The sequence below is a fragment of the Leuresthes tenuis genome, unplaced genomic scaffold, assembly GCF_036924035.1.
Source record: "Leuresthes tenuis unplaced genomic scaffold, fLeuTen1.0.hap1 SCAF_17, whole genome shotgun sequence".
Taxonomy (NCBI): Eukaryota; Metazoa; Chordata; class Actinopteri; order Atheriniformes; family Atherinopsidae; genus Leuresthes; species Leuresthes tenuis.
In genome coordinates, this window is record NW_027325371.1 from 23,421,699 (window position 1) to 23,447,972 (window position 26,274).

At 41.0% G+C, this 26,274-nt stretch overlaps 1 protein-coding gene across 1 annotated transcript; it reads left to right on the forward strand.

The window, feature by feature from the left end:
- The first annotated feature begins 486 nt into the window (after nucleotides 1-486).
- On the forward strand, nucleotides 487-25,086 carry engase (endo-beta-N-acetylglucosaminidase). Its single transcript, XM_072369216.1, has 14 exons — nucleotides 487-597; nucleotides 6,982-7,058; nucleotides 7,150-7,351; nucleotides 7,455-7,603; nucleotides 11,276-11,430; nucleotides 12,713-12,861; nucleotides 13,109-13,280; nucleotides 13,376-13,482; nucleotides 13,586-13,697; nucleotides 16,920-17,107; nucleotides 19,865-19,998; nucleotides 23,070-23,169; nucleotides 23,269-23,380; nucleotides 24,348-25,086. The coding sequence occupies exons 1-14, from the start codon at nucleotides 515-517 to the stop codon at nucleotides 24,738-24,740; spliced, it is 2,133 nt and encodes a 710-aa protein (XP_072225317.1). The 5' UTR covers nucleotides 487-514; the 3' UTR covers nucleotides 24,741-25,086.
- Nucleotides 25,087-26,274: the final 1,188 nt, after the last annotated feature.

Consider the following 26,274-nt stretch of genomic DNA (forward strand, 5'->3'; position numbering starts at 1 on the left):
TAACAGTTTTAGCTGCCATCTTCGCCATAATCTCCCCTCAGTTCCCTCTGCTCTCGCTCTTTTGGTGTCGTACCAAAGACTAATCTCCTCTAAATCAAAGGGTCTGGTCCCACACAAGAACAAAAGGTCCCTTTGTTCATCTTCTCGTGGCTCAGGGAACTACACGAAACTACTACGAAATAAACAGTAAATATAAATTGATAGCGCTAGCCGTAGTATAACATGGTTTGAATTCATTCTACCCCACACAATTTTCGTTTGGTAAAAACACTGAATATTAAATAGAAAATTAGTTTTTTTAATAATAGTTTAATATAGTAATAAATTAAAGAGCATTAGATGGATTGCATGATGATAATCTATCATGTTGTTCTTACTATGTTGTCCTTTCTTTTCTTATGTTCGGACTTGTCACTTTATTTTGAAGAAACAAACCAAGAAGTTGATGCTGGTTGGAGCCACCCTTCTGTTTCCTGCCTCGTCTTCCTCACTGCTCTCTCGCACAAATCCAAAAATGTCGTTGAGTAATCCCGATAACGAGTTTGTTTTTGAACGACGGAATGCGAAGGACAGAGAAGATGAAACTGAAGATAGCCGGTACTGTACCCAGAACAATGCGGCTGATTTATTTTATATTTGATGCCCCTTTGTATTTAGCTGTTTTAAGCCTTGTTTGCAGAAATACTCAGAAACAAACCACATCCGAATACATTTTCTCTTTTCTAACGCTTTCTTGAATATCTCGATAGTGTTTACCACGACTGGCTAACACTTTAATAGAATAGGTAACTGTGGTGTTGTGTTGGCAGCTTTTATGATGCCTGCCAATAGTTCAGTACTGTTTTCAACAATCAAAAAGTTGGAATTTCCGTCTTTCATCATTTCAAATGTGTCTTTCATACACATGGCAGACATTTTTATTTGAGAGTCACAGTCGTAATGGAAAATATGGCTACATTCCTTTTAGGTGAGCACGATCTGAATCCCTGTGTGCTGACTCACATTAACTACAGTCCTACTGCAGTACCAAATGAAGCTGACTCATCGGTGACTTTGCAGCTTTAACAAAGTCTATGACTACTTCACACTGCAGGCAACATTGGCTCAATTGGCCCACGCAAAGAAATCTGATCTCAGCAAAAAAAAAAAGGGAGTGAGCATTAAGACCTGTAGTGCAAATGTAGCTTATGTGTATACTATGAAATGGCCAACATAGTGGTGTAGTTTTAATTGTTTGTTAATTCATAGATTTCTGTCCACATAATGAGCCAAACTGATTATTTTTTTCAAAGTTTCAAAGGTGTCCTTGGTAACTGGACAGAATTTATCTCGGAGGCATGCAGTAGTTTGTGATTGTAATTGAGATGTGGTACTTTGTTGCCATGTCAGTATAGTTGTTTGAAATTTGTGCTGGTGAGCTCACTTAACTGCTGACATATAGAAATTACTATTTTTAAATGACATATAAAATTGAGAAATACAACGTAAACCATTAAAACAGTATGCATGAAATGGAAAAAGGTGGGAAAAAGAAACAAAACATCCATCCATTGTCTTTCCCTTATCCGAGATCAGGTTGCAGAGGCAAAAAGTTCAGAAGGGAAACCCAGACATCCCTCTCCCCAGTGACACTCTCCAGCTCTTGCTGGGGGATCCCAAGGCATTCCCATGCCAGAAGGGATTTATAGTTATTCCAGTGAGTTCTGGATCTCCCTCTGGGGCCTTCTGCCCATTGGACTTCCACGCAAAACCTCCATAGGTAGGCGTCCATGAGGCATCCTAATCAGTTGCCCAACCACCTCAACTGATTCCTTTCGAGTTAGGGGTGGGCGAAATGACGATATTAAATCGTGAACGATTGAAACGTGAAGACGATCTGTCAAACTGCAGAGATCGTCTGATCGTCTAGGGCACATTCTATAAATTGCAGTTCTATGCTGATGCACCGACGCACCAGACGTATTACGCCGTCAACCTGACCGACCAATCACAGCGAATTACGGGCAGTGATGCGCTTTCTTACCCGCCTCCTTGCTTGTGTGTGTCGCAGTAGCTGCATGGAGAGCCATGGCAGAAAGCCAAACAGAGGAATTGGTCGCTAAAAAAATCACAAACAGGATTGGTGACAAGGGGCAAGCCTGGCAGTGTCCAACATGCACTGTAAACGAGTTCAACCTAGTACCAAGAATGCGGAAGCAGGTCTTACTGGACCTAATTGATCACAAAAAATACCCCATACTCCCAAAGCATCGCCCACAGAATCCCACTAGGCACACGGTCATAAACTTTTCCAAGTCTACAAAACACATGTAGATTGAATGGTCAAACTCCCATTGACAGCCCCACGATGTTCAGAGCCTTTAGCATCTCAGGCGGAATCTCGTCCACCTTGGTGCTTTGCCATTGGGAGTCTTTTTAACAACCTCAGCGACTTCCGCCAAGGTGATGGATGAGTCTTCTTCCCAGTCCTCGTACTCCGCCTCCTCAGTGGAGGGCATGCTAGATAGATTGATGAGCTCCTCAAAGTGCTCCTTTCACTGCCTAACAATATCTTCTATTCGAGTCAGCAGTTCTCCACTCAGGTCAAGCACAACCTCTGAAGGCCTCTGCTTTCCCTTTCTGAGTCATCGAATGGTTACCAGAATATCCTTGAGGCCAGCTAAAAGTCCTTCTCCATGGTCTCACCGAATTTGTCCCACACCAGAGTTTTAGCTTTAACAACCACCAAAGCTGCAGCCCTTTTAGCGACTTCGTTCCTGTTAGCTGCTTCATTTGACCCCCTGGACAACCAAGCCCCAAAGTCCTTCTTCTTCAGCTTGACGGCTTCCCTTACTGCTGGCATCCACCAGCAGGTCCTCTGGTTACCACCGTGACAGGCACCAACAACCATCAGGCCACAGTTCTTATATACATATGGTCGCAGGTCTTATGACACGACTACAAAGTCAATCATCGACCCCTGGCGTAAGGTGACCTAGTACCAGGTCAAGCACTTAAGAACCACCTTGTGCTTAAACATGTTTTTGTGACATGTGTTTATAATAGACAATCCATGACTAGCACAGAAGTCCAAAAATAAAACAAAATAGCTATTCCTCCCCATTACGCCTCTCCAGGTCACGCCATCATTGCCAACATGGGCATTGAAATCCCCCAGAAGAACAACAGGGGGGGCTTCAAAGTGGTACCCTCTCCAGGACACCACCCAGAGACTCTTTGAGCTTGGCCTTCTAATGCAAAAAACAGTTGGAACTCAGAATCAGGGGTATTCTCAAACCCCTCGTTAAAATGGTGATTTTACGGTGGGCAAAAACAAATCAACAAGTGAGAACATTAGAAATAACTAGGGTAGATTAACAGCTACAATGACTCCTTTAGACAAAGTGCTTATATGCATAATAAAAGCATCAATTTTACAGCACCATAATAACATATCAAGTGGTTCGTAGTGTTAAGTGAAGAGTGTTCAAGAAACAGAAAGATTTGGGATATGTACTTCTCTTAAATATAGTTGTCCTTTATTTATTTAGTTATTTCCCCCCTTTTTTTCTTTTTTTGAGAGGGAAGACTTTTTGTCTGACCTGATAGAATTGGAATGTAACACCTAGGAATGTTTATGCCATGCACACCATAGTCTGATTTTGTTCAGTTGTCTCGTGATGCGTAGATTTGCCCCCATTTATTATTTCTTTAACTTTATTTTATTTTTATTCTTTTGAAAATGAGACAAACATAGAAACAATTCAGAACATTTAATCTTGAAGTCTTTTTTTTTACCTGCAGTGTTACAGTCACTGTTGGGAAAAATGCATTTACGCCATGTATTTGTGCGTTACTGATAGGTATTTAAGTTAAAACCAGCAGTGTTACAGGCACTGTTGGGGAAAAAATGCATTTACGCCATGTATTTGTGAGTTACCGATAGGTATTTAAGTTCAAACCATCGGTGTTACAGGCACTGTTCGGGAAAAAAAGCATTTACGCCACGTATTTGGGCGTTAGCGATAGCTATTTAAGTTAAAACCATCGGTGTTACAGTCACTGTTGGGGAAAAAATGCATTTACGCTAAGTATTTGTGAGTTACCGATAGGTATTTAAGTTAAAACCATCGGTGTTACAGGCAGTGTTCGGGGAAAAATGCATTTGCAGCATGTATTTGTTTATGTTACCATATGCATTTAATTGAAAGTTTACAAAATCCTCACGTGTAACATCTTTCTGTGTAAATATCTCATATTACATTGTGGACACCCACGGTTTATAATCCGGTGCGGCCTATAAAAGTACAAAATGGATTTATTTTTTTAAGATATCCATAAATATTGGTCCCTGAAATGTACATGATCTTTAAGATGACCCAAGTACGAAGTTAAACATGATTTTGGTATCAAATATCCCAAAATTTTACCAAGAGGTGAGTGAATACCTTCCCAGAATGGTTTAACGTATTCGCATGACCAGAAAATATGGGTTACACTGTCTCCAGCATGGCTGACCATTTCCTGTCTGCCTGCTCTTAATATGGGGTTATAAAATATCTCATCTGGTTCTTCAAGCCAAACTCTCTCCATTTGAGTGACTACCTTGTACTGTTTGTGGATCTTCCACATTTCACTCCATATTTCCTCTGGGATTTCTTCACCCAACTCTTGTTCCCACCTTATTCTTGAAATACACAGTGGAATGTCCTTAATAGTTTAATGAATAATTATACATTGTGGAGACTATTCTAGAAATATTTTTTGGTAAGCTTCAGCAAATATCTTTATAATAGGGTGGATTTGGTCTTGTCTTATATTCATGCCTCTCAGATGATAGTCGCTCAGTTGCAGATATTTATAGAAATCCTTATTTGTGAGGTCATATTTATATTTTAGATAGTAAAATTTACGAATTGTCACTTTTTGATAATTGTACACATGGCCGTAATCCCCTTTTGTGTCCACCATCCGAAACTAGAATCTAATTTTCCTGGCTTGAACTTATCATCATATGATATGTATTTTAGTAGTGATAATTTCTTTCCTAGTTTTAACAGCTTCACAACCGAATACCATTTTTCTAAGTAAATCTGACTATAGGATTGGAATTTTCTTTTTATGAACTTTTAGCCTCACCCTCACCCCCTATGCTTTTTTTGGATTGGAAAATGATATGCAGAGGTCTCTATTTCTTTCCACCTGCCAATGTATCCTGGATTACACCAGTAAACCAGAGCGTGTTATTGGGCTGCATAAAAATACTTTAAATGGAGAAGAGCCATCCCTCCTTTAGCCTTTGGTAGCTGTAGAGTAGCGTAACGAATCCTGGGTCTTCTCCCTTCCCAAATAAATCAAGAAAAAGTATTTATCCCTTTTATGAAAATGTGATTGTGGTATTTCAATTGGCAGAGACAAAAACAGATATAATAAGTAGTAAAATTCATCTTAATTAAATCCCAGAGGATAATTATTCCATCTATCAAGATCTTTTCATATGTTGGAGTCGATATGATTGATCTTGCCTGATCATCTGAGCAAGTGGTTCTAAATTTTAAGCAAACAATGTGGGACTGAGGCAACAACCCTGCATACTTCCCCTCTCTAGTTCAAATCTTTCTGTTAAGGAGCCATTCACTTTAATTCTGGCTGTGGGTTTGTTTTAGAGAGACTTGATACATTGAATTCATTTTGTATTAAACCCAAATTTGTCTAATGTTAAATATAAAAAATCCCAATTCAACATATCAAAAAAATTTTCAGCATCCAGCTAATCAATGCTGTTGGTAATCTATTCTTGTGTATTTTATATATTACATGCATTACAATCGGAAGATCTTCATCGATGGAGAGTTCTTCTTTACGCCACTTATCCACAAATTGTGTAACAGAGTCACTTTTTGATTCCGCTTCCTCTGGAATTCCATAAAGTCTTAGATTACTCTGCCTGGACCGTGGTTCCAAGTCATCAAACTTGTGGTGTATGCCATCTTTGAGTTGAGTTAGCTCCTCTTTCATTTGGGTGGTTATGTCGTCTGTAAATGTTTGTAAAATTATTTCCCTCTGTAAAGCCTGTATTTGTTGGCTAATAGCATCCAAGAAATCAGCCATGTTAGCTTTGTGGCCTTACTTTGGGTTTCTTTTCTTTTTCTTTGTAGAGTCCCTGGTCAGAATTTATTGCTATATGTAAGTTTGCGTGCATTCGTCGAGTTTATACGGAGAATTTCTCGTTGGTGTGTCACAGCTCAAACTTGGTTGCATAATGCTCTGCCGCCAAGCTGGAAGCCCCTTTGTGCCCCCATTTGTAAGTCCTCAAAAATTGTAACTGCTCACTCTTTGCATTAACGTATTATCGATAAGCAATATTAGATTGATCCTGCATTTTCTTAAAAAAAGGTATTGCTTTTAGAGACAGTTTGTTCCAGGTTGTTTGTGTTGCACTAGTCTACATACAGAGGTCATAATTGCTGAGAATCTTGGCTTAATCTTAGCTTTAGTATCAGGAATTGTTTTGTTAAATAGTACCTTACAACAGAACCTTGTTTTATGAGCTGACATACAGAAATTCTGAATGCTTTATTCTCTAAAGTGGTGTAGTGATGCAAGAAAAAGTCAGCATCAGCTCAGCAAAGACAAAGCTACATTTGACTTTAGTTTTGTTGTGATAGACTACTCACGATGTGTTAATAATCTATCCTGTACGACAAACCGGATACCTTCACTGCTACACTTTTATTTACTCGTCCCTTAGGCAACAGTAAGCATTTGCATATATTCCTTACATTCTACTCTGGCACTGGTATTTCAGAATAAAAGCATAGCATGGAACATATTTCAACCATAAACTGCAAATATCTAAAAGTAATCTGAGATAACCCTGTTGTTACTTCTCTAAGCAGATTAGGTGAATTCCCTCTAAATGTCTTGTCACCTAAATTTAAGCTCAACAATTTTTTTTAACTGGTACTACTTTTCTTCATTTTGCCACATATTTGTCACTAGCTTGGAGTCCTGTTTGGATCAACCCATGGAATCTAGCATTCTTGAGGTCATCAAGTATACACCCTCACTTCTGCCAGGTCAGGTGATAGCATTTACTTTGTGGTAGCAGTCTGACCTATTGCATATATCTTTATGTGTTTTCTCTTTCATTTTTGTTTCCTCTTCTAGCCAAACATTATGATGCAGACACCACTGAACCAATAAGCTGTGGTCTTCGCACAATAGAGGAGTTGTTGTCATGGAGAAGGAGCGAAGCGAACCCCTTTAATGTGGCAGTAGTCCCTTTGGCACCTCGGAAGCCTCCTCTGGCCAGTTGTCTCCGTCGGACCTTGGTGTCACATGACATGATGGGTGGATACTTAGATGACAGGTATGGACGAGGGTCAATAAATTATTTATTTCTGCCTCTTACGAATAGTTTATCTTGTTATCATGTTTAATGATAAAATGTCATGCTTTGCTCTCTTTTTAAGGTTTGTCCAGGGCACAAATACAGAGATTCCATATGTCTTCTATCACTGGCAGTACATAGATATTTTCAACTACTTCACCCATCACTTGGTCACTATTCCACCTGCTGTGTGGACCAATGCTGCACATAAACATGGAGTCATTGTTCTTGGTGAGCAAAAAGCAGCAATATATCAGAAAAATAGTGGTTTCCCTGGGCCATTTTGCTAATTTGATGGTAGATTTTTTTTTATTTAAAAAATTATTGAAATTGATGAGGTGAAATGGGGAAGAAAATATTTTTTAAAAATCCAGACAATAAAAAAAAAAAAAGTGGTATGAATAGCTATGAACGCGTTTCTGAACTTATCTATGATCAAAACTGCTCCAGCTCCCTCAGGTTGGATGCGTGTACTGGTGTGCAGCAATGTTTAAGTCATGTCACAGATTCTCAGATGGATTGAGGTGTAGCTTTTGACTTGTCCATTCCAACACTTAAACCACTTGAGCACTTGATGCTTCGGCTCATTGTCTTGCTGGAAGGTGAACCTCCGTCTCAGTCTTTGATCTCTGAAAGACTGAAGCAGGCTTTCCTCAACAATTTCCTTGTGTTTAACACCATCCATCATTCCCTCATTTCTGACCAGTTTCCAGTCCATGCTGATGAAAAGCTTCCCCACAGCACGATGCTGTCATCATCATGCTTCACTGTCAGGAGGGTGTTCTTGGGGTGATGAGAGGTGTTAGCCTTTAGCCCGATAAAGCTGTTCCTTGATGGCTAAAAAGTTTAATCTTAGTCTCATGTGACCAGACGACCTTCTTCCACATGTTTGGTGAGTCTCCCACATGCCTTTTGGTGAACTTTCCTGTCAACAATGACTTTTTTCTGGCCTCTTCTCCATGAAGTCCTGTTCTGTGGACTGTACAGCTTATAGTGGTCATAAGGATAGACACACCAGTCTCCTTCAAGCTGCTTTGGGGGTTACCTCTGGTCTCTTTGTTGCCTCTCTGATTAATGCCCTCATTACTAGGTCTATGAGTTTTGGTGGTCCACCCTCTTCTGGCAGGCTCGTTGTGATGCCATATCCTTTTTATTTTGTGATGATGGATTAGTGGTGCAGGGCTGCACTGTGGTGTGGTGGTTAGCACTGTCGCCTCACAGCAGGAGGGTTTGAATCTCGGCTGGGGCCTTTCACTGTGGAGTTTGCACGTTCTCGCCGTGTATGTGTGGGTTCTCTCAGGCTACGCTGGCTTCCTCCCACTGCCCAAAAACAGGCATCTTAGGTTAATTGGTGACTCTAAATTTACCGTAGGAGTGAGCGTGGATGGGTTTTTTTGTCTCTATGTGGTCTAATGACGGCTGGGATAGGCTCCACCCCCCTGCGACCCTTGGTTGGAGTAATTGGGGATAGAAAATGGATTGATGGAATAATGGTGCTCCAAGTCAAAGTTTCAGTTTCAGACACATTTTCACAACCCACCCTGACTTGTACTTCTCCACAACCTTGTTTGGAGAGCTCCTTGGTCTTCGTGGTGTTTCTTGTTTGGTGGTACCTCTTGATGGGTTGTGTTCACATTCTGGTGTATATGCACCCTGTTGGTCCAGTTATGTATAGCAACACTGGTGTCTTATTTTAGTCTGTTTGGTATCAGGTTTTGGGACGATATGGTAGTGTATCAGGAAGAAGAGTGGTTGTCTATCAGCTGTAAGGTTGGTGGTTCAGTCACTGGCTCCCTTGGGCAAGACATCACCAAGTTCCCTTCAATGTGTTCATTGTCATGTCTGTGTGTGTATGTGTGTGTGTGTTAGAGAACAAAGCACTGCGTGGCCTTTAATACTGTATACATCAAGAAGTACTGTATCAGTATGTGCATGAATGGGTCAGTGTAGATTATAGATTACAAGTGCTTTGAGTGCTCAGTTAGATGTCAGAATTGCACTGTTGCAAGAAGGCTCTTTGTTTGAACCCGCTGGTTGGCTGGTGCCTCTCTGTGAGGACTTTAAATGATATCCTCATAACTCAAGTTTTGTCCAGGTCCTTACGCTTTGCCACCACAGTCGTAAATCACGTTGGTTAAATGGAGATTCTAAACTGGCTGTGGGTATGACTTTGACCGTGTATGGTAGTTTCTTTCTGTGTTGAGATGTACTGGTGATCTGTCAAGGGTATACAGTGTCCTCCATAATGTTTCGAGGGTCTGGTGTACTTTGGTCTGGTGTTTCTGCTCCTCAGTGTAAGATTTTAAATTCACTATTCAGATACGATCAAAGTGCACATTTCAAACTTTAGTAAAAAGTCATTGTCATACATTTCAGTTCCACCATGTAGAAAATACACGTTTTTTTAGACACAGTCTCCATCATTTCTGGGCTCCATGATGTTTGGGACAAAGTAATGTTCCAGACATTAAAGCAGCCATGTTTAGTGTTGCATATCCCTTAAACACAATGACTGCTTGAACATCACCAGGTGCTGAGTATCTTCTCTGGTGATGCTCTCTAAGCCTCTACTGCAGCCACCTTCAGCTCCTGCTGGTTCTCGGGGCTCGTCCCTTTAAGTCTCTCCTTCAGCAGATAGAAGGCGTGCTCAGCTGGATCTGAGCCAGCTGACTGGCTCGGCCATGTTTCAGCTCTGAGAAACTCTGGTGCTGCTCAGCAGGATGTTTGGATCATTATCTTGTTGCAGGATGAAACTTTGGAGGCATTTGCTGGAATTGGAGCAGATCAGATGTTTCTATCCAGCTCAGAGTTGATTGTGCAGCTGCCATCAGCAGCTCCATCATCAGTGAAGATAAGTGAGCCAGAACCTGTGGCAGCCAGACATGCCCACGCCATCACACCCCCATCACCGTGTTCAGCAGAGGAGCTGCTATGCTTTGGATCTTGGGCACTTCCTGTTGGTCTCCACACTTTCTTCTTGCCATCACTCTGATGCAGGTTCTTCTTGGTCCGGTCTGTCCAGAACACCTTTTTCCAGAACTCTGCAGCTCCTTTAAGGACTTTTTGGCAAACTGTGACGTGTCCATCCTGTTTCTGTGGCTAACTAGCGGTTAGCATGTAGCAGTGTAGCCTCTGTGTTTCTGTGCATGAAGTATTCTGTGAACAGTCGTCTCTGACAGAGACACACCTGCCTCCTGAGGATGGTTCTGATCTGTTGGACCATGTTTCTGTCTTCCTTTGCCTACCAGTCCCTTTGTGATCACAGAGCTCACCAGAGCATTCTTTCTTCTTAATGATCTTCCAGACAGCTGATGTTGGTGATCCCAAGGTTTGACCCATGTCTCTGATGGTTTTATTCTTGTTTTTCACTTTCATAATAGCTTCCTTATCTTTCACTGGCACAGCTTCTTTCCTCATGTAGAACAATGGCAACTAGCAAGCAAGCCGAGGTATCTTATCCCTGCGCTGAGGAAGCAGTGGAACACACCTGAGTAACCAAACACACCTGGAAGACACCTGTCCCAAACATTATGGACCCTGAAATGAGGGGCACTGTGAAATATGTATGATAATGACTTTTGACTAAAGTCCGGAATGTGCACTTTAATCACATCTGAATTGTTTGATGTAGAGTTTTTCTCTGAGGAGCAGAGGAGGGCTCACTGAAAAATGGGACTTTGTCTCAAACATTGGAGGGCTCTGTGTGTTCCCTGACGTTCACTTCTCGCTAGAAAAAGCTTCAGCCACCTTTTTTTACCTGAGCAGGATAAAGCGAGTTTACAAAATTAATTAATCGAGTTTTGAAAATGAATTTTGTCAAATTTTGATGGCCACAAAAATGCAGTTTCTGATCAGACCTCTTGTCTTCTATAAGATATTGTGTTGTGATTTGCCTGTTTTCAGGAACTTTTATCACAGAGTGGACCGAGGGAGCAGCAATATGCGAGGCCTTCCTGAAAGATGAGGAGTCTTACCGGGTCGTGGCTGATAAACTTGTCCAAATCAGCCTATGTCATGGCTTTGATGGCTGGCTCATTAACATAGAGAACTTCCTCAGTGTGAGTAAAACTTCTGCTCTGTTACACAACACTACTCGATGCACACAATTGAACTGTTTTACACACAAAGAAGCGTTTTTTAAACATAGGTACACTCACTAAGACGAGCCGATTCAAGCCTTTCCTATTGCGTGTTGGTGCTTTGAGGACTAGAACCTACCTATCCAGTATTACCCCAACCTTCCAGAGATCAGGAATGTCACCACAGCAACATGAAGGGACCTCATTAAACTGTATCCTGCAGGCTGTGCTTCTAATAATCACAACTCTGCAATGCTCAGGATAGTTAACTACTGCGTGAACTACTGGACTCCTGAATGTCAGCACCACACAACAGGACAGAGGATAAGCTTTCAGCTGTTTTTTTTTTAAATGACAGGTTAAGAAGAATAACGGTCAATCTCATCACGTCAGTTATTGTTTTCTGCCTCAGAGCCTTCATGTGAGACACACTGGTCAGTAGATATTTTTTCCTAGAAGAAAATATGAGATGTGCCATTATTTTGCTTGACAGTATTGGAGTTATAATTGTAAATTTTCTGTTGATTTCTCACTTTATGTTATATGTTTAAACATAAGATCTGTAACTATTACTTATTTGATCAGACATGCTACAGCTTTAGTGAGTTTTTAATTGAAATACAATCTTTTCATTCCTTACTTCCAGTCATGGTAAAAATAAATTCCACCCACTTTCAATTCTATGTTTTTTTTAGAACATGAAAAGATAATGTAGTTCCTATCAGAAATCAACTGAAATCAATCCGACCTCTGAACACCAACAATGACCTATTACATTATTTAATTAACAAAATGTTCAAGTCTACCCCCTGATCTAGCAGCTTCAGCAGCAGTGTATGAGAAACTAAGTGAACCCCTGATGCAGCAGCTTGTAGCAGCAGTGTGTGAGAAACTAAGTGAACCCCTGATCCAGCAGCTTCAGCAGCAGTGTTTGAGAAACTAAGTGAACCCCTGATCCAGCAGCTTCAGCAGCAGTGCGATATGTCGTGTGTTGTCGTTACTCTGATGTTGAATTTACCTCGCTTTACTATCTGGTAAGGAGCAGGGAATGTATGTCCCGAGATTTCAAATAGTAGAAATTAAGGATTACTGTATTTTCAGTTACTGTGGTGCCTGTACACTCTTCATACTTGTAATGTAACTGGAAAAGACAAAGTCAACAAAGTGACTGACTATTTGAACTGAACTGTATCAGTAAAGCAGTTGGTAACTTGTTTCACCCCCTGTGAAAGAGATGATATGGAATACCCTTTGTTTACAGGAGGCTGCAGTGAAGAACACACCTCTTTTTCTGCGCTATCTGACAGAGCAGATGCATGAGCGAGTGTCCAGCAGCCTGGTCCTGTGGTATGACAGTGTGATTGAGAGCGGACAGCTTAAATGGCAGAATGAACTCAATCAGTCCAACAGGTAAAGAAAGTAGAAAATACATGTCTGGTCCCTTTCTTTCAAAGAAAAATTCTTACCAGCTGGGTCTTCCTGGAACTGAAAGCCTTGGCTAAATTGGCCTAAAATTGAGAAAATTGTTGAAAAATACTGAAATTGTTGGCTACTTGAAAATGTGCCTGACTACTCAGTTTGTCATTATAATGATTTGTTAGTGTTTTTAGTAACTTTCCAAAGACTCTTTTCAACCATTTACATTTCTCCAATACAGTATGTTTTTTGAAGCTTGTGATGGTTTTTTCACCAACTACAACTGGACTGAGGAGAACCTGGAGTGGATGAAGGACTACCAAGGGGTTCAAGGCCGTCAGGCTGACATCTATGTTGGGATAGATGTGTTTGCCAGAGGAAAGGTGGTGGCAGGGATGTTTGAAACAAATAAGGTAACCCATTTTGGATCATATGTCATTTTGTGAGAAACAATTAGAAACTTTTGGATCATTGACAGTGTGCAGTTTCTGATTTTGGTTTTCCATAGGCCCTGGAAATTATTCGGACACACAATTTCTCTGCAGCCATCTTTGCTCCAGGATGGGTATATGAAACTCACAGTGACAAGAGCGAATTCTGCAAGAATCAAGACAAGTGAGACCAGTACAACATCCACACTGTAAAGAGTGTACAGTGGACATTATCTTGTGTAGGTACACAAAAAATTGAGATGTGTATGCTCTGCCCTGTCCTACAGGTTCTGGGCTCTACTATCTGATTATCTATACATCCACCGGCCTGCCTCACATCTCCCCTTCATCTCCTCCTTCTGCCAGGGCTTTGGGAAGGAAGTCTACTGGAGAGGACAGGTATTCACAAGGTGGAGGAAGAAGATGGACATTATTTCTGTTACAGTTTTTTAATACCAGCGCTCATCAATGTTTTTTATTCAGAGCTGCTTTAAGAAATCTTAGCTATACGACCCACACCTTACTACACTTCCTCAGCAGAAGATTTATGGCCTATTTCTCTCTAACCCACCACTTTCTAAAGGAAGATGAGCAAAGAAAGAATAATCTGCAAAACTTTAAAAAAAAAAAAATAGAAATAGAAATAGATTTTAGAAACTAATGACCTTCCTGGACTTGCATACTTCTGGCCTGGAATGAGATGACGAGTGTATTGTTTGTAATGAAATTGATTAAATTAAATTAAATTAAATTAAAAATGATTTATTAGTCTCAAAGGGTAATTTCAATGATGCAGAATTTTTATTTATTTTTTAAATTGTCTTTCCTTCTGTGTGACCTGTGATCTTTTGTTAACAAGCACTGCGACACCTCCACCTTTTCTTTTCCTGCTCCTCCTGATGTGTCTGTTGGCTTGTATCATCTTAAAGTCAGGTAGAGAGGTGTTGGAGTCTGATATATGTTCCTGCAGCCATGTTTCAGTGGAATATAATACTGTATTCTTAGTATTCTTTCTGTCTCCTCCTGAATGCTCCAAGAATATCCATTCTATTTATTAGTGTTCTGACATTCCCCATCAGTATCAAGGGAAGACCTGGCTGGAACTTCCTTAACCTGTTCTTCCATCTTGCTCCTGCCCGACATGCATGGAGTTTCCTCATCAAATCATCAGAGATTTGCTGTCTGGATTTTTTTGCTCTTCAGTTGACATTTGGAAAGCTCAATTAGCTCCCGTTTATAAACTAATGGCATGATAACTCATTTAATTTAGTTTCAGCTTTATTTATATAGCACCAAATCACAACAAATGTCATCTCAAGGCACTTCAAAGATACAGTCCAATTCAAGCCACTTAACTCTAATACAATTAGAATCCATCCATCCATTTTCTATACCTGCTTAATCCAGTTCAGGGTCGTAGGGGCGCTGGACAGCATTCCAGCTGTCATTGGGCGAGAGGCAGGGTACACCTTGGACAGGTCGCCAGTCCATCACAGGGCCACACAGAGACACACTCACTCCTAGGGACAATTTAGAGTCACCACTGAACTTAATCCAATCAAGTCAAATGAAGTAAATTACAAATGAGTCCAATTCATACAAGGCCAGAACCAGGAAGGACGGCCATCTGCCTTGACCAGCTGGGGGTTGAGAGGACTATTAAACCTATTAAACATTGATTCTGGTAACTTTGCCTTTTTAATGCTGTTAGATCTCACAGCAGCATTCGAGATAGTGGATCTACCTCGCAAATAGATCCTTCTGTGTGCAATTGGGGCAGGTTTCCTCCTCAGTGGCCCCTCTCACCTGCGGGGTCCCCCAGGGGTCAGTTCTAGGCCCACTATTGTTCTTCCTATAGATGCTACCCCTGGGGTCGATATTTATGGTATTCTTTTTCATTTCTTTGTTAATGATGTGCAGGTGTACCATTACAGGCTCCCTCCAAAGAATCCCTTCATGCTGTGTTTAATTGCATGAGATTAAAACATGGATGGCCATAAACTTCTTAAAATGAAATGAAAACAAAACAGAGATTGAGCTATTAGGTCGCCCTGCCCAGGTCCAGGTCCTTGCCAGCTCTCTTGGCCCACTATTTCCTTACATAGGTTCCCAGGCCAGAAACTTTGGTATAATTATTGATGGGGCGTTTAAATTGGACAAGCAGGTCATCTCTGTCGTTAAGGCTAGTTTCTTTCAGCTTCGGCTTCTAGCCAAAGTCTAACACTATCTAAGAAGGGCTGATCTTGAAAAAGTCACGCATGCTTTTACATCTTCTCGTTTAGATTATTGCAACTCCCTGTACGTCAGCATCAGCCAATCTGAACTTAACCATCTACAGCTTGTGCAGGATGCAGCAGCCCGTCTCCTAACTGGGACAAAGAAACATGGGCACATGACGCCCAGTGCTTTCCTCTCTTCACTGGCTTCTGGTTAGGTACAGAATTGATTTTAAGAATCTTTTATTTGTTTTTTAAGTCTATGTATGGACTGGCCCCAGAATACTTATCCAACCTTATTAATGTGCATCGACCCTCCAGAGCCCTGAAGTCAGCTGACAAGTTGGTTCTGGACGTTCCTTGGTCATTCCTTAATCTGAAGGAGATCGAGCCTTCACAGTCATGGCTCCCACACTGTGGAATTCCTTGCCATTTTGTGTGCAGTCTGCGACTAGCCTCTCTACTTTTAAAACACGCCTTAAGACCCAGTTGTTTACTCTGGCCTTTGGCTGAGTTAAGTCACCTGTATTGGATCTTTTAGCTATTTGCCTTTCACTGTTTTTGCTTGTTTGTTGTTCTACTTTTGCTTGTATTGTTTATTGCTGCTGATTATTTTATCCTGTAACGCACTTTGGCTGGCCATTGGCCTTTAAATGTGCTATCTAAGGTCACGGGACCAGAGCCCTGATCCTAAAGCCTAGTTTATGCTTCGACACAGACGAGGGAACAAGTTGCTCTGCAATTCACCATGCCGCTAGGGAGGTGTGGCTGTGTGTTTGTGTGGTTTCAGGTTATAGCCGAATCCTTGCTTTTTCCTCCGGTCACAGTTAACAACAGTAACCAATGGCAACCGAGGTGAAGCAGCTGTATTTGCAGTTGGAGCTCATCAATATTGAAGAACAAATGCTTATATTGCAAATGTTGAAGCGCAGGCGACAGAGAAGACGTTTGCGGAGGTGGTCTGTACGACCACTAAACTGGTCGAGGCTGAACGGGTGAATTTACAATACTGGTTCACCCACTGAGGGACCTGGATGAAGAAATGTACTTTCATTACTTTCGAATGTCAACGGGCCGATTTGACGAGCTTCTTCGCTGTGTACAGCCTTTGAGACCGGAAAAAACAACTGCCGGAAATGACGTTCTGAGCACTCCAATCACAGTCCTTGCAGTCTGCTTCAACGTGACGCGTAGTTAGGATTTTTTGGAGGTGCACGTCAGGCTATGGTGTAGGGGTAGAATCACCTCAATGACAGGCTTGTACTATGAGTATCGGGCTTGCTGCTTATTCTAAGGGTAGAATCTGAAGTTGGAGATGCTTTGTTTTTATGACCCAAATTGCTTGAATGTGTTGGACAAGTGAAATGAAAGTTTTTTTTCTTGCTTTGTTTTTATGTGTATGCAGCATGAGACAAGGATGAGCTGGTTTAATCTGACTGCACAGGAGATCCAGCCCTTGTACTACCATATGGATCTGCAGGATCAGGGCTGGGTGAGGAGCTGCGGCTGCACAGAGGATCCCTGGACTGGAGGCTGCTCACTGCTGCTGGAGGGACTTATCCCTACAACGCTAAAGACTCCAGTTTGTGCCAAGTGTGTGTGTGTCTTCTGTTCAGACTTCATTCCTGTGGAGGGTAGAGTGGTACACAGAGAAAACAGCACACACACACACACGTTCATTTCCACGTTCAAATCCATCATGTGTAAAAATATGCTTCTATGTGTCATAAATTCACCCATGGGAGGGGAACAGAAGAACACATTTTCAATTTCAATCACTTAAATTCAGGTTTATTTATCTAGCACCAAATCACAACAAAAAGCTAAGGAAACCAACAGATTGCATCAGAGCTTCTCTTTGGTTCAGTCCCCTGTCCCGACAGGAAAAACACAAGTTAATGACAACATTATGCCATGTGTACATGGAGAGTAAAGAGTTTATTCTAAACAGACCCAGCATTGCTGCTGAGTGTTGTGCTTTTGTCCATGAACAAATTGCAGTTTTGTTGTGAGCTGTGTAGTCTACACCAACTTGAGCTCTTCAGGCTTCTCATGTTGCCAGAGATCATCAGTTTAGTGAAACTCTAATAGGCTGTGTTTAAGCATGTACTTGCACTCCATGAACTGTGTCTTTGGTTGTCTGATATCAAGTGAACAGGTCGTACGAGAGGTGTGATGACACACTGAGATTTTCCTGTTTACACTGCCTTCAGAGGTGGAAGGTAGTGTTTGAAGAACCAGTTTCTTTGCAAACTGTAGGATATCTGCCAGAATTTTAAGTACTCTGCCGCTCTGATGTCAAGCACACAGGATTGAAAGAGAATATTTTGGCCTGTCCACTGGAAAGCTGTGAGCTCATCACCAAGCTTTGGGTCTGTCCAGTAGGTGCTGGGGCCTCCTTGACCTCAGTGCAGGTCCGTAGAACTTAATGCTACATTGTAAAACATAACATGTTGGGTTGAAGGAAGGGGGGTTGTGTTTTTGTACAAAGGCCCATTGATATTGTCTATTTTGGCTGTAAAGCTACAGAACTCTGGATTACATTGTCTCACCTTACCACACAGACACTGGTCCAGAATGAAAACATCATAGTTGTGATGCAGGTGACAGGGTCTTTTTTTTCTGCCAACTTTATCTATAGAGCCTTTTGAACATTTCAGACAGACAGTGTGGTGTACAGCATCAGCCACAAGGGTACAAAACAGGCATCAATTATCACAACTGAATGTCAACTTCCCTCCCCACCCACTGGCAGGCCAAGCCCACAAAGTCCAAACAGAAGGGGAGAAAAACAAAACCAAACTCAAGCTTATAATAATAGGCAGAATAATGTCTAGAATAAACAAGATAATAAATGAACTAATTAGTTAAAATAATAGGTAAATGAGTACTGAACAAAAGAATAATTATAATAGCAGATATTATCTTCCAGCTTAGAGGACAAGTCTAAGGAGTGTATGTAGTTCAGAAAGGGATCCCATGTTTTTAGTATAACCATGAGTTTTTCAAATTTCAAGTTGTGAAGCACCTCAACAACCCAGCGAGAGCGAGCAGGGGGATTGAGGAGTTTCCAATTGAGGAGAATCAACCAACAGGCCAACTGGATAGTAAATGCCAAGGCCTGCTTCAGATTGTTAGGAGTGCCTGTAAGGGGAGCAATACCAAAAACCCTCGATAGACTGTTTGGAGCAATAACGTAGCCATATGCCCTAGATAGTATTTCAAAGATGTACGACCAGAACGACCCCAGTTTAGCACAGAACCAGAACATATGAACATGATTTGCAGGGGAGAAGTCACATCTACCACAAGCATCACTGTGATGGGGTCTTTTAATGTCCTTAGCCTATTAGTTGTAAGTAACCTGACTTAGGAGGGAATTGGCACTCCTCCATCCACAAAATATATTTTAACCAATGACCAAAACCTGATCCGTAACACCTGTTGTTCACTGTCATGGATTTTTGATTTATTTTTCTTCTTATGTCATATCGTATGAAAGTTTCCTATTCTTCGGTTTGTTCATTTAGACTAAGAGCATCCAGGGCTAACCTGCAGCCTCAGTGTGTTTGACAGACAGTGACAGCAAGGTGGCAGCACAATGTGGAAGCTTAAAATGTTATTGCAGAATGCAAGTTTCAGTAAGCTTTTATTAAATTAGTTGTAGCAGTGCTTTTTCACTTTTTGACTCGACCCACTTGAATCCACGATATTTTATCAACAGAGGTGAGCTCACGCACGGCTCCTCAACATTGCAAATCTGTCTTTTGATGTATTTAGCATCTTTAACTTTTATATTATGTCTCTCTCTTTATAAAAGTTACTATATACTGAAATTGTCTCTCATTCAAGACGCAAACATTCTTGCTGTGCTTCTCATTTTATGCACAGTATAGAACTGAACATTTTCAGTGTACTTTAGAGATCCAAGAGAAATTCAGTTAAATTGAATTCAATAATACTTTATTATTAATCTCCAAAGGGAAATTATATTGCTTCAGTATTAATTATTATTAAAGATATGCTGTTGTTATAGTTGGATGACAACAAAATATAAATCAGCTGCAAACATGTAGAAAGTTGAATTGTAGCAGAGAGGAAGATGTTGCAGAAATCTTTAGTTGGTGTCATGTGTGAGATACGCCATTGCACATATTCCCCATATTCATATGCGTGTGGCATCTTGAGAAAATAGTCATATGACATATTTATTTATCATTTCACCCAGCATTTTGTGTGCATGTGTGTGCTCAGAAGGCTCTCTACCATTATTTATCACAAATTGTGTCTGGTAGCTTTTAAGTCCAGCAGTTTATGCTTAATATTTTCAATTTTTATTTTATTTGTCAGGATCTTCTATCTCCATGTACCACTGAATTTCAAGACCCTGGTGACTCTCATCTACAAGGCATCTGCTGGGATCACAGTCTCTTTGGAGATGAAGACAAAAGACACAACTCTCACTGAAGTTGAGGATGTTGGATGTGAGTTTCTTGGACCTAACTTCAACAAAGTTTCTTACATCATTAGACCTTAGGAGAGGTGCATTGTGGGAGGTCATCCAGCAGTCTAAACCTATAGCAGCTTAACTAAGGGATGTTTCAGGATTACCTGAGCCATCCCTAACTATAAGCTTTATCAAAAAGGAAAGTTTTAAGCCTAATCTTAAAAGTGGAAAGGGTGTCTGCTTCCCGGACATTTACTGGCAGCTTATTCCACAGGAGAGGGGCCTGATAACTGAAGGCTCTGTCTCCCATTCTACTTTTAGAAACTCTGGTAACAACAAGTAAACCTGCAGTTTGGGAGCAAAGTGCTCTGTTGGGAAAATATCTTACAATGAGATCTTTAAGATATGATGGAGCTCGGTCATTAAGAGCTTTATATGTGAGGAGAAGAATCTTAAATTCTATTCTGAATTTAACAGGGAGCCAATGAAGAGAAGCTAAAACTGGAGAAACATGATCTCTCCTGTTAGTTCTCATCAGAACTCTGACTGCAGCATTTTGGATCAGCTGGAGGCTTTTCAGAGAAAATTTTTGGGACAGCCCAATAATCAAGAATTACCGTACATTGGATCTAGAGTAACTATATAACTAGACAATGTCTCCCTGAAGCGCTCAGGTCCAAAGAGAACAACTTCAGTTTTGTCTGAATTTAGAAGCAGACAGTTCTGAATCATCCAGGTCTTTATGTCTTTAAGACAGGCTTGTAGTCTGACCAACCTATTGGTTTCATCTGGTTTCAGTACAGCTGAGTATCATCAGCATAACAATAGAAATTTATGCCATTCTGTCTAATAATGTTACCTAATGGAAGCATATATAAAGTAAAAAGAATTGGTCCAAGCACAGAACCTTGAGGAACTCCATGACTTACTCTGAGAAAGATTCTTCATTTACAAGAACAAACTGGAATCTATCAGATAAATATGACTTAAACCAGCCTAATGCAGTTCCTTTAATCCCAATAACATGTTCAAGTCTCTGTAACAGAATGCTGTGATCGATCGTATAAAATGCAGCTCTGAGATCCAACAGGACAAGCACAGAAACAAGTCCGCTATCAGAGGCTAAGAGGAGATCATTAGTAACTTTCACCAGTGCTGTTTCTGTGCTATGATGCACTCTGAATCCTGACTGAAACTCTTCAAACAGATTATTTCTGTGTAAATGATCACAAAGTTGAACTGCAACTATTTTTTCAAGAACTTTACACAAAAAGGGAGATTGGATATAGGTCGATAATTAGCCAACACTTCTGACTCAAGAGTAGGTTTTTTTAAGTAAAGGTTTAATTACAGCAACCTTAAAAGTCTGAGGTACATATCCTGTCAACAAAGACAGATTGATCAAATCCAATATGGAAGTGTCAGTTAAGGGGAAAACCTCCTTGAACAGTCTGGTTGGGATTCGGTCTAAAATACAAGTTGATGGTTTAGAAGAGACTATTGCTGCTGTTAGCTCAGAGAGATCAACTGGGCAGAAGCCGTCTAAATACAAATCAGGTTCTAAAGATACTTCTAAAGCTGGTCTACTTGATGATACATCAGTGATGATAGTGGGAAGGATTCCATTAATCTTCTCTCTGAGAAACAATTTTATTGATAAAGAATCTCATGAAATCATCACTGCTGAGAGTTAAAGGAATACATGTCTCAACAGAGCTCGGACTCTTTGTCAGCCTGGCAACAGTGCTGAAGAGAAACCTGGGATTGTTCTTATTCTCTCAATGATGAATAATAAGCAGTTCTAGCTTTACAAAGGGCTTTCTTATACGTTATTAAACTATCTTTCCAGACTAATTGAGACTCTTCTAAATTAGAGGAACGCCACTGTCTCTCCAGCTTTCTTGCAGTCTGCTTTAACACACGCAGCTGTGAATTATACCAAGGAGCCAACCTCTTCTGACTGATTACCTTCCTTTTCAGAGGGGCAACATTGTCCAGTGTTGTATGCATTGAAGCTATAGTGCTGTCAACAAGAGAGTCAAGTTCTACTGGAGTAAAATTTAGGTAGCCGTCCTCTGTCATATCTGCACATGGCAGTGAAGAAAAGGATGATGAAATCAACTCTTTAAATCTGGTTACAGCATTCTCTGATAGACACCTTCTATATGTAAAATTCTTCTCAGAAGCCGTATAGTCAAGTAATGTAAATTCAAAAGTTATTAAAAAATGGTCAGACAAGACAGAGTTATGAGGGAACACTGTTAACTGTTCACTCTCAATGTCATAAGTCAGCACAAGATCAAGGGTATGATTAAGGCAGTGAGTAGGTCTGTGAACACTTTGAGAAAATCCAATAGAGTCTAATATAGAATTAAAGTTAATATTTAGGCTGTCATTTTCAACATCTACATGAATATTAAAGTCACCCACTATAATGACTTTATCTGTACTCAGCACTAACTGGGATAAAAACTCTGAGAATTCAGAGAGAAACTCAGAATAAGGGCCAGGTGGACGATACACAACAACAAACACAAGAGGTTTTTGTGATTTCCACTTTGGGTGGGAAAAACTGAGAATCAGAGATTCAAAAGAGCTAAAACTAATCTTGGGTCTAGGACTGATTAGTAACCCTGATCTGAAGATAGCTGCCACTCCTCCTCCTCTGCCTGTGGTTGGAGGAACGTGAACATTTAAATAGTCAGAGGGAGTTGATTCATTAATGCTAACATGATCCTCCTGCTGCAGCCAGGTTTCTGTAAGACAAAATATATCAATATGATGATCACAGATCAAATCATTCACTAACAGACACTTCCAAAGGAGAGATCTAATATTCAGCAAACCACATTTAATAGTTTGATGTTTTTGTTCAGTTAAAGTTTTTGTTTTAAATTTGTTTTAAAGGAGGATTTGCTCCTTTTGTGTTTTTTGATTGAGGGAGGGGCAGCATCAGGTGGGAAGCCGCAGAGAAGTGTGTAAGACCACAACTCTGCATCCTGGTCTCAACCCTGGGTTGTCATGTTTTTGGATGACTAATAAATTCGTCCATATTTCTAGAAATGAGAGCTGCAAAACATATAGAAAGATGTTCTTTTCTGTGTGCAGATTCCAGCGTGTCCCCCGAAGTTCTAGATAATGGACATGAGTTGGTTAGGAAGTTCTCCCAGTTATGTGGAAACTTTAATGCAGGTTCTTGGACTGTCAGGTAAGGGACCCTTAACAGCTGAGTAACAGATGAGCTGATTTAAATTGAATTTTGGAGTGTACATTTCTCATCTGTCTATTGACTTCATGTCACTGGCAGATGTTCACAATTGGAGCTCCATGGTGGCTTTCTCAGAGAAGTTTGTGTCCTTATCCACCGGGTTGGAGAGCCTCGGGACATGCCTTTCAGCTGCAGAGTGGGAGAGATTATGGTAAGACTGTGCTCACTTGAAGTCTTATGATCTGATTTTATCAGCATTGTCAACTGATAAAATCACCATAAACAAAACGTAGCGACATCAGCCATTCTGTGATTCATCTGGAGAAAGTTTAGGCATTTTGCTTCTGTCCTTCTGTCTGTGCTTATTATATTTCAATAAAACATTTTTCTCTTTCTATGGTGAGAAAACAGAATTAATCTGAAATCGTGACTGAAATGTTGTGCATTGAGACTGACAGCCCATGCGGTGACTCCCATTGTGTGTGTTTCTGTTCATGTTGTTCTGCATTCATACTACACATGTAGGACCACATACAGCATATACTGACACCAATATGTCTGTGACAGGCTGATCCAGAAAGGGTCGCCTGGTCAATGTGACGTTTAGATTCACAGCCACAGACTTTGGAGCAACTTATATTGAAATGGATGTTCAAGGAACATCAGCATTGACTTATAAAAACGAGATATGATATGAGACCTTTAAAGTGTAGAAAGACTTGAGCTCCTCCAGCTTTCATTGTTTACCCTTTAATCAATGTGTACACATCTGCCTAAAACTATCAGAATTACTGTATTAATGATTTATTGACACACCGATAGCACCATTCATCACTCAAGTTTTAGCTTCTTTAGCTTAATTCTTAACTCGAGTCAGGCCAGGGATTAAACTGAATGCGATGTGTTGATTTCCTTAGCTATGCACCTTTCTTTTGTCATTGACACTGGGTCAGTTGGACAAACTAAAAATGAAATGAATTGGATTGGAATGTCTTGAATTGGACTGTATCTTTTAAGTGCCTTGAGATGATTCAGTCTATAAATGCACAATTAAACAGCAAGATCCGCAGCAATATGTTTTCCTCAGGAAATGTTACCTGTGATACAGTGTGAAACTGACAATTTCTCCCATCTTAATTGTTATTCTCACCCCCTTCCCCCTGGTCTTTTTCTGTAAGCTACTGGATGTAGCCGGTTTGCAGGTGCCCTCTGCGGTGGTTCGTGGCTTGTGCATCAATGACATTGTCTGGCTGCGTGGTGCCAGTACCTCACCAGAGATGCCATCTCCTTGCTTGCGGCTAAATGCTACTTTGCGCTGGGAATACCCAACAGAACTTGTACGCCACTTCTGGGTATACTGGCGACAGCTGAGTCCACAAACCTCTTCAGGGAAGCTGGTACTCGTGGGCCGGGCGTACTCTAATCTGTTCAGAGTGACTGAGCTGGTTGTGCCTGAGCCACCCACCCTGCTGGAGCTTGTGGTGGAACCAGTGGTCAGGGAGGGCTTCCGGGTACCTGAAAGTCACTGGGGTAGAAGACAGCTCAGCTACATGGAGGACGTTGCATCATAAATATATACAGAGCTCCATTTTCAAAATGTCTTATAGTGTTCTTTCTCGGCTACTTGTTAATGACTCAAAGTTTGTGCGACAGATTTCGAGGCGATCACTGCTCTCTGTACTGTACAGCTCTGTAGTTGTTTTAAAGTACTTTTGTGTCTCACAGTCACTATTCTTTATTGTCCTTTGTTGCACCTAATGCAACCCTTTTGTTTGAAATACCCAAACAACTATGGGCTCAGTTCCCACTTCGGTCCTTGTTTTCAGGCTTTCAAGTCTTAATGCTCGCTTTGCTTACAATTAAATTACGTCTTTACTGTCATTGTAGCGTGTACAATGAAATTAAAAAGTGTCATCCTGAATTTAAAAAAAAAAAGGTAAAAAATAACACGCACACAAGCATACATACATGTGATTATTGCACCGATCTCTTAAAGCAGGAAAAAATTGTGTATTGGCAGCATTCAGAGTGGCGACTGCAGTGGGATGAGAACTGTTCTTTAGTCTATTTTTCCTCGTTTTTAAAATTCTGTACTGTCTCCCTGGTGGGAGCAGTTCAAAGAGTGGGTGTCCAGGGTGAGAACAACTGTGCAGCTCCTCCAGTGTGGGGAGAGGGCAGCCAGCGACCTTCTGTGCCGTTTTAACGACCCCCTGAAGCGCTGTCCTCTGGGCCACTGCGCAGCTGCTGTACCACACGCACATACAGTATGTCAGCATGCTCTCTGCAGCACCCATAAAAGGACACCAGCAGTCTCTGAACCCTCAGGAAGTGCAGTCTCTGCTGGGCCTTTTTCAGCAGCTCCTCGCCCCACGTCAGGTCCTCCTCAAGATGAACTCCCAGGAAGCGGAAGTCCACCGCCTTTCCACACTGTCAATGTATAGTGGAAGGATATCTGTTTTCTTCCTCCTGAAATTGATGACAACCCCCTTTTTTTGGAGGAGCAGATTGTTCTCCCTGTAATAGCTACTTATGAAACATCAACCTGCCTACATAACAATACCATGGCTGTAGAAATTTTCACATGGCTGACAGCTCCAGAAAAAGTTACGTGGATGTCAAAGGAACAGTTGGATTTTTGGAAAGATTTCCTCACTTTCTCCTCAGTGGACTGTAGTGACCTCCCCATCGAGCAGATGTGAGTCCAGTAGAAAGCCCTGGGGATGTGATGTGAACAGGAATGATCTGATGAAACTGTCAAATCTGGAATAGAAGGTTGGGTGTGGAATGAAAGGCATTGGAAACGTGCCAAAAGGATGTTAAAAGCAACATTCCTGTAAATGTAACAGGTGTGTGTTTGGGCACGGAGGAAGAGGACTCAATATGATGCTTTCCTGCATTTATTTTCTGCAGAAGACATTAAAATATATCATCTCTTCTGTCTCTTCCTACACCTCTGCAGCGGCTAGTTATTTAAGCAGCGGCTTTAAACAATTAAATGTACTTGCGTTGTGTATGTACACAGAAACAAAATGGGGTAGAAAAACAAGTTAACTGGTAGTAAAAAAATATCAGTAATTAAAAGTCATCAATTCACTGAGGTTAGAG

Excerpts from the sequence above, each read along its gene's own strand:
- engase (XM_072369216.1), top strand. The coding sequence starts at position 515 with ATGTCGTTGAGTAATCCCGATAACGAGTTTGTTTTTGAACGACGGAAT. Across the intron at positions 13,281-13,375 it reads GGATGTTTGAAACAAATAAG|GCCCTGGAAATTATTCGGAC; the intron begins GTAACCCATTTT and ends GGTTTTCCATAG. Across the intron at positions 23,381-24,347 it reads GCAGAGTGGGAGAGATTATG|CTACTGGATGTAGCCGGTTT; the intron begins GTAAGACTGTGC and ends TTTTTCTGTAAG.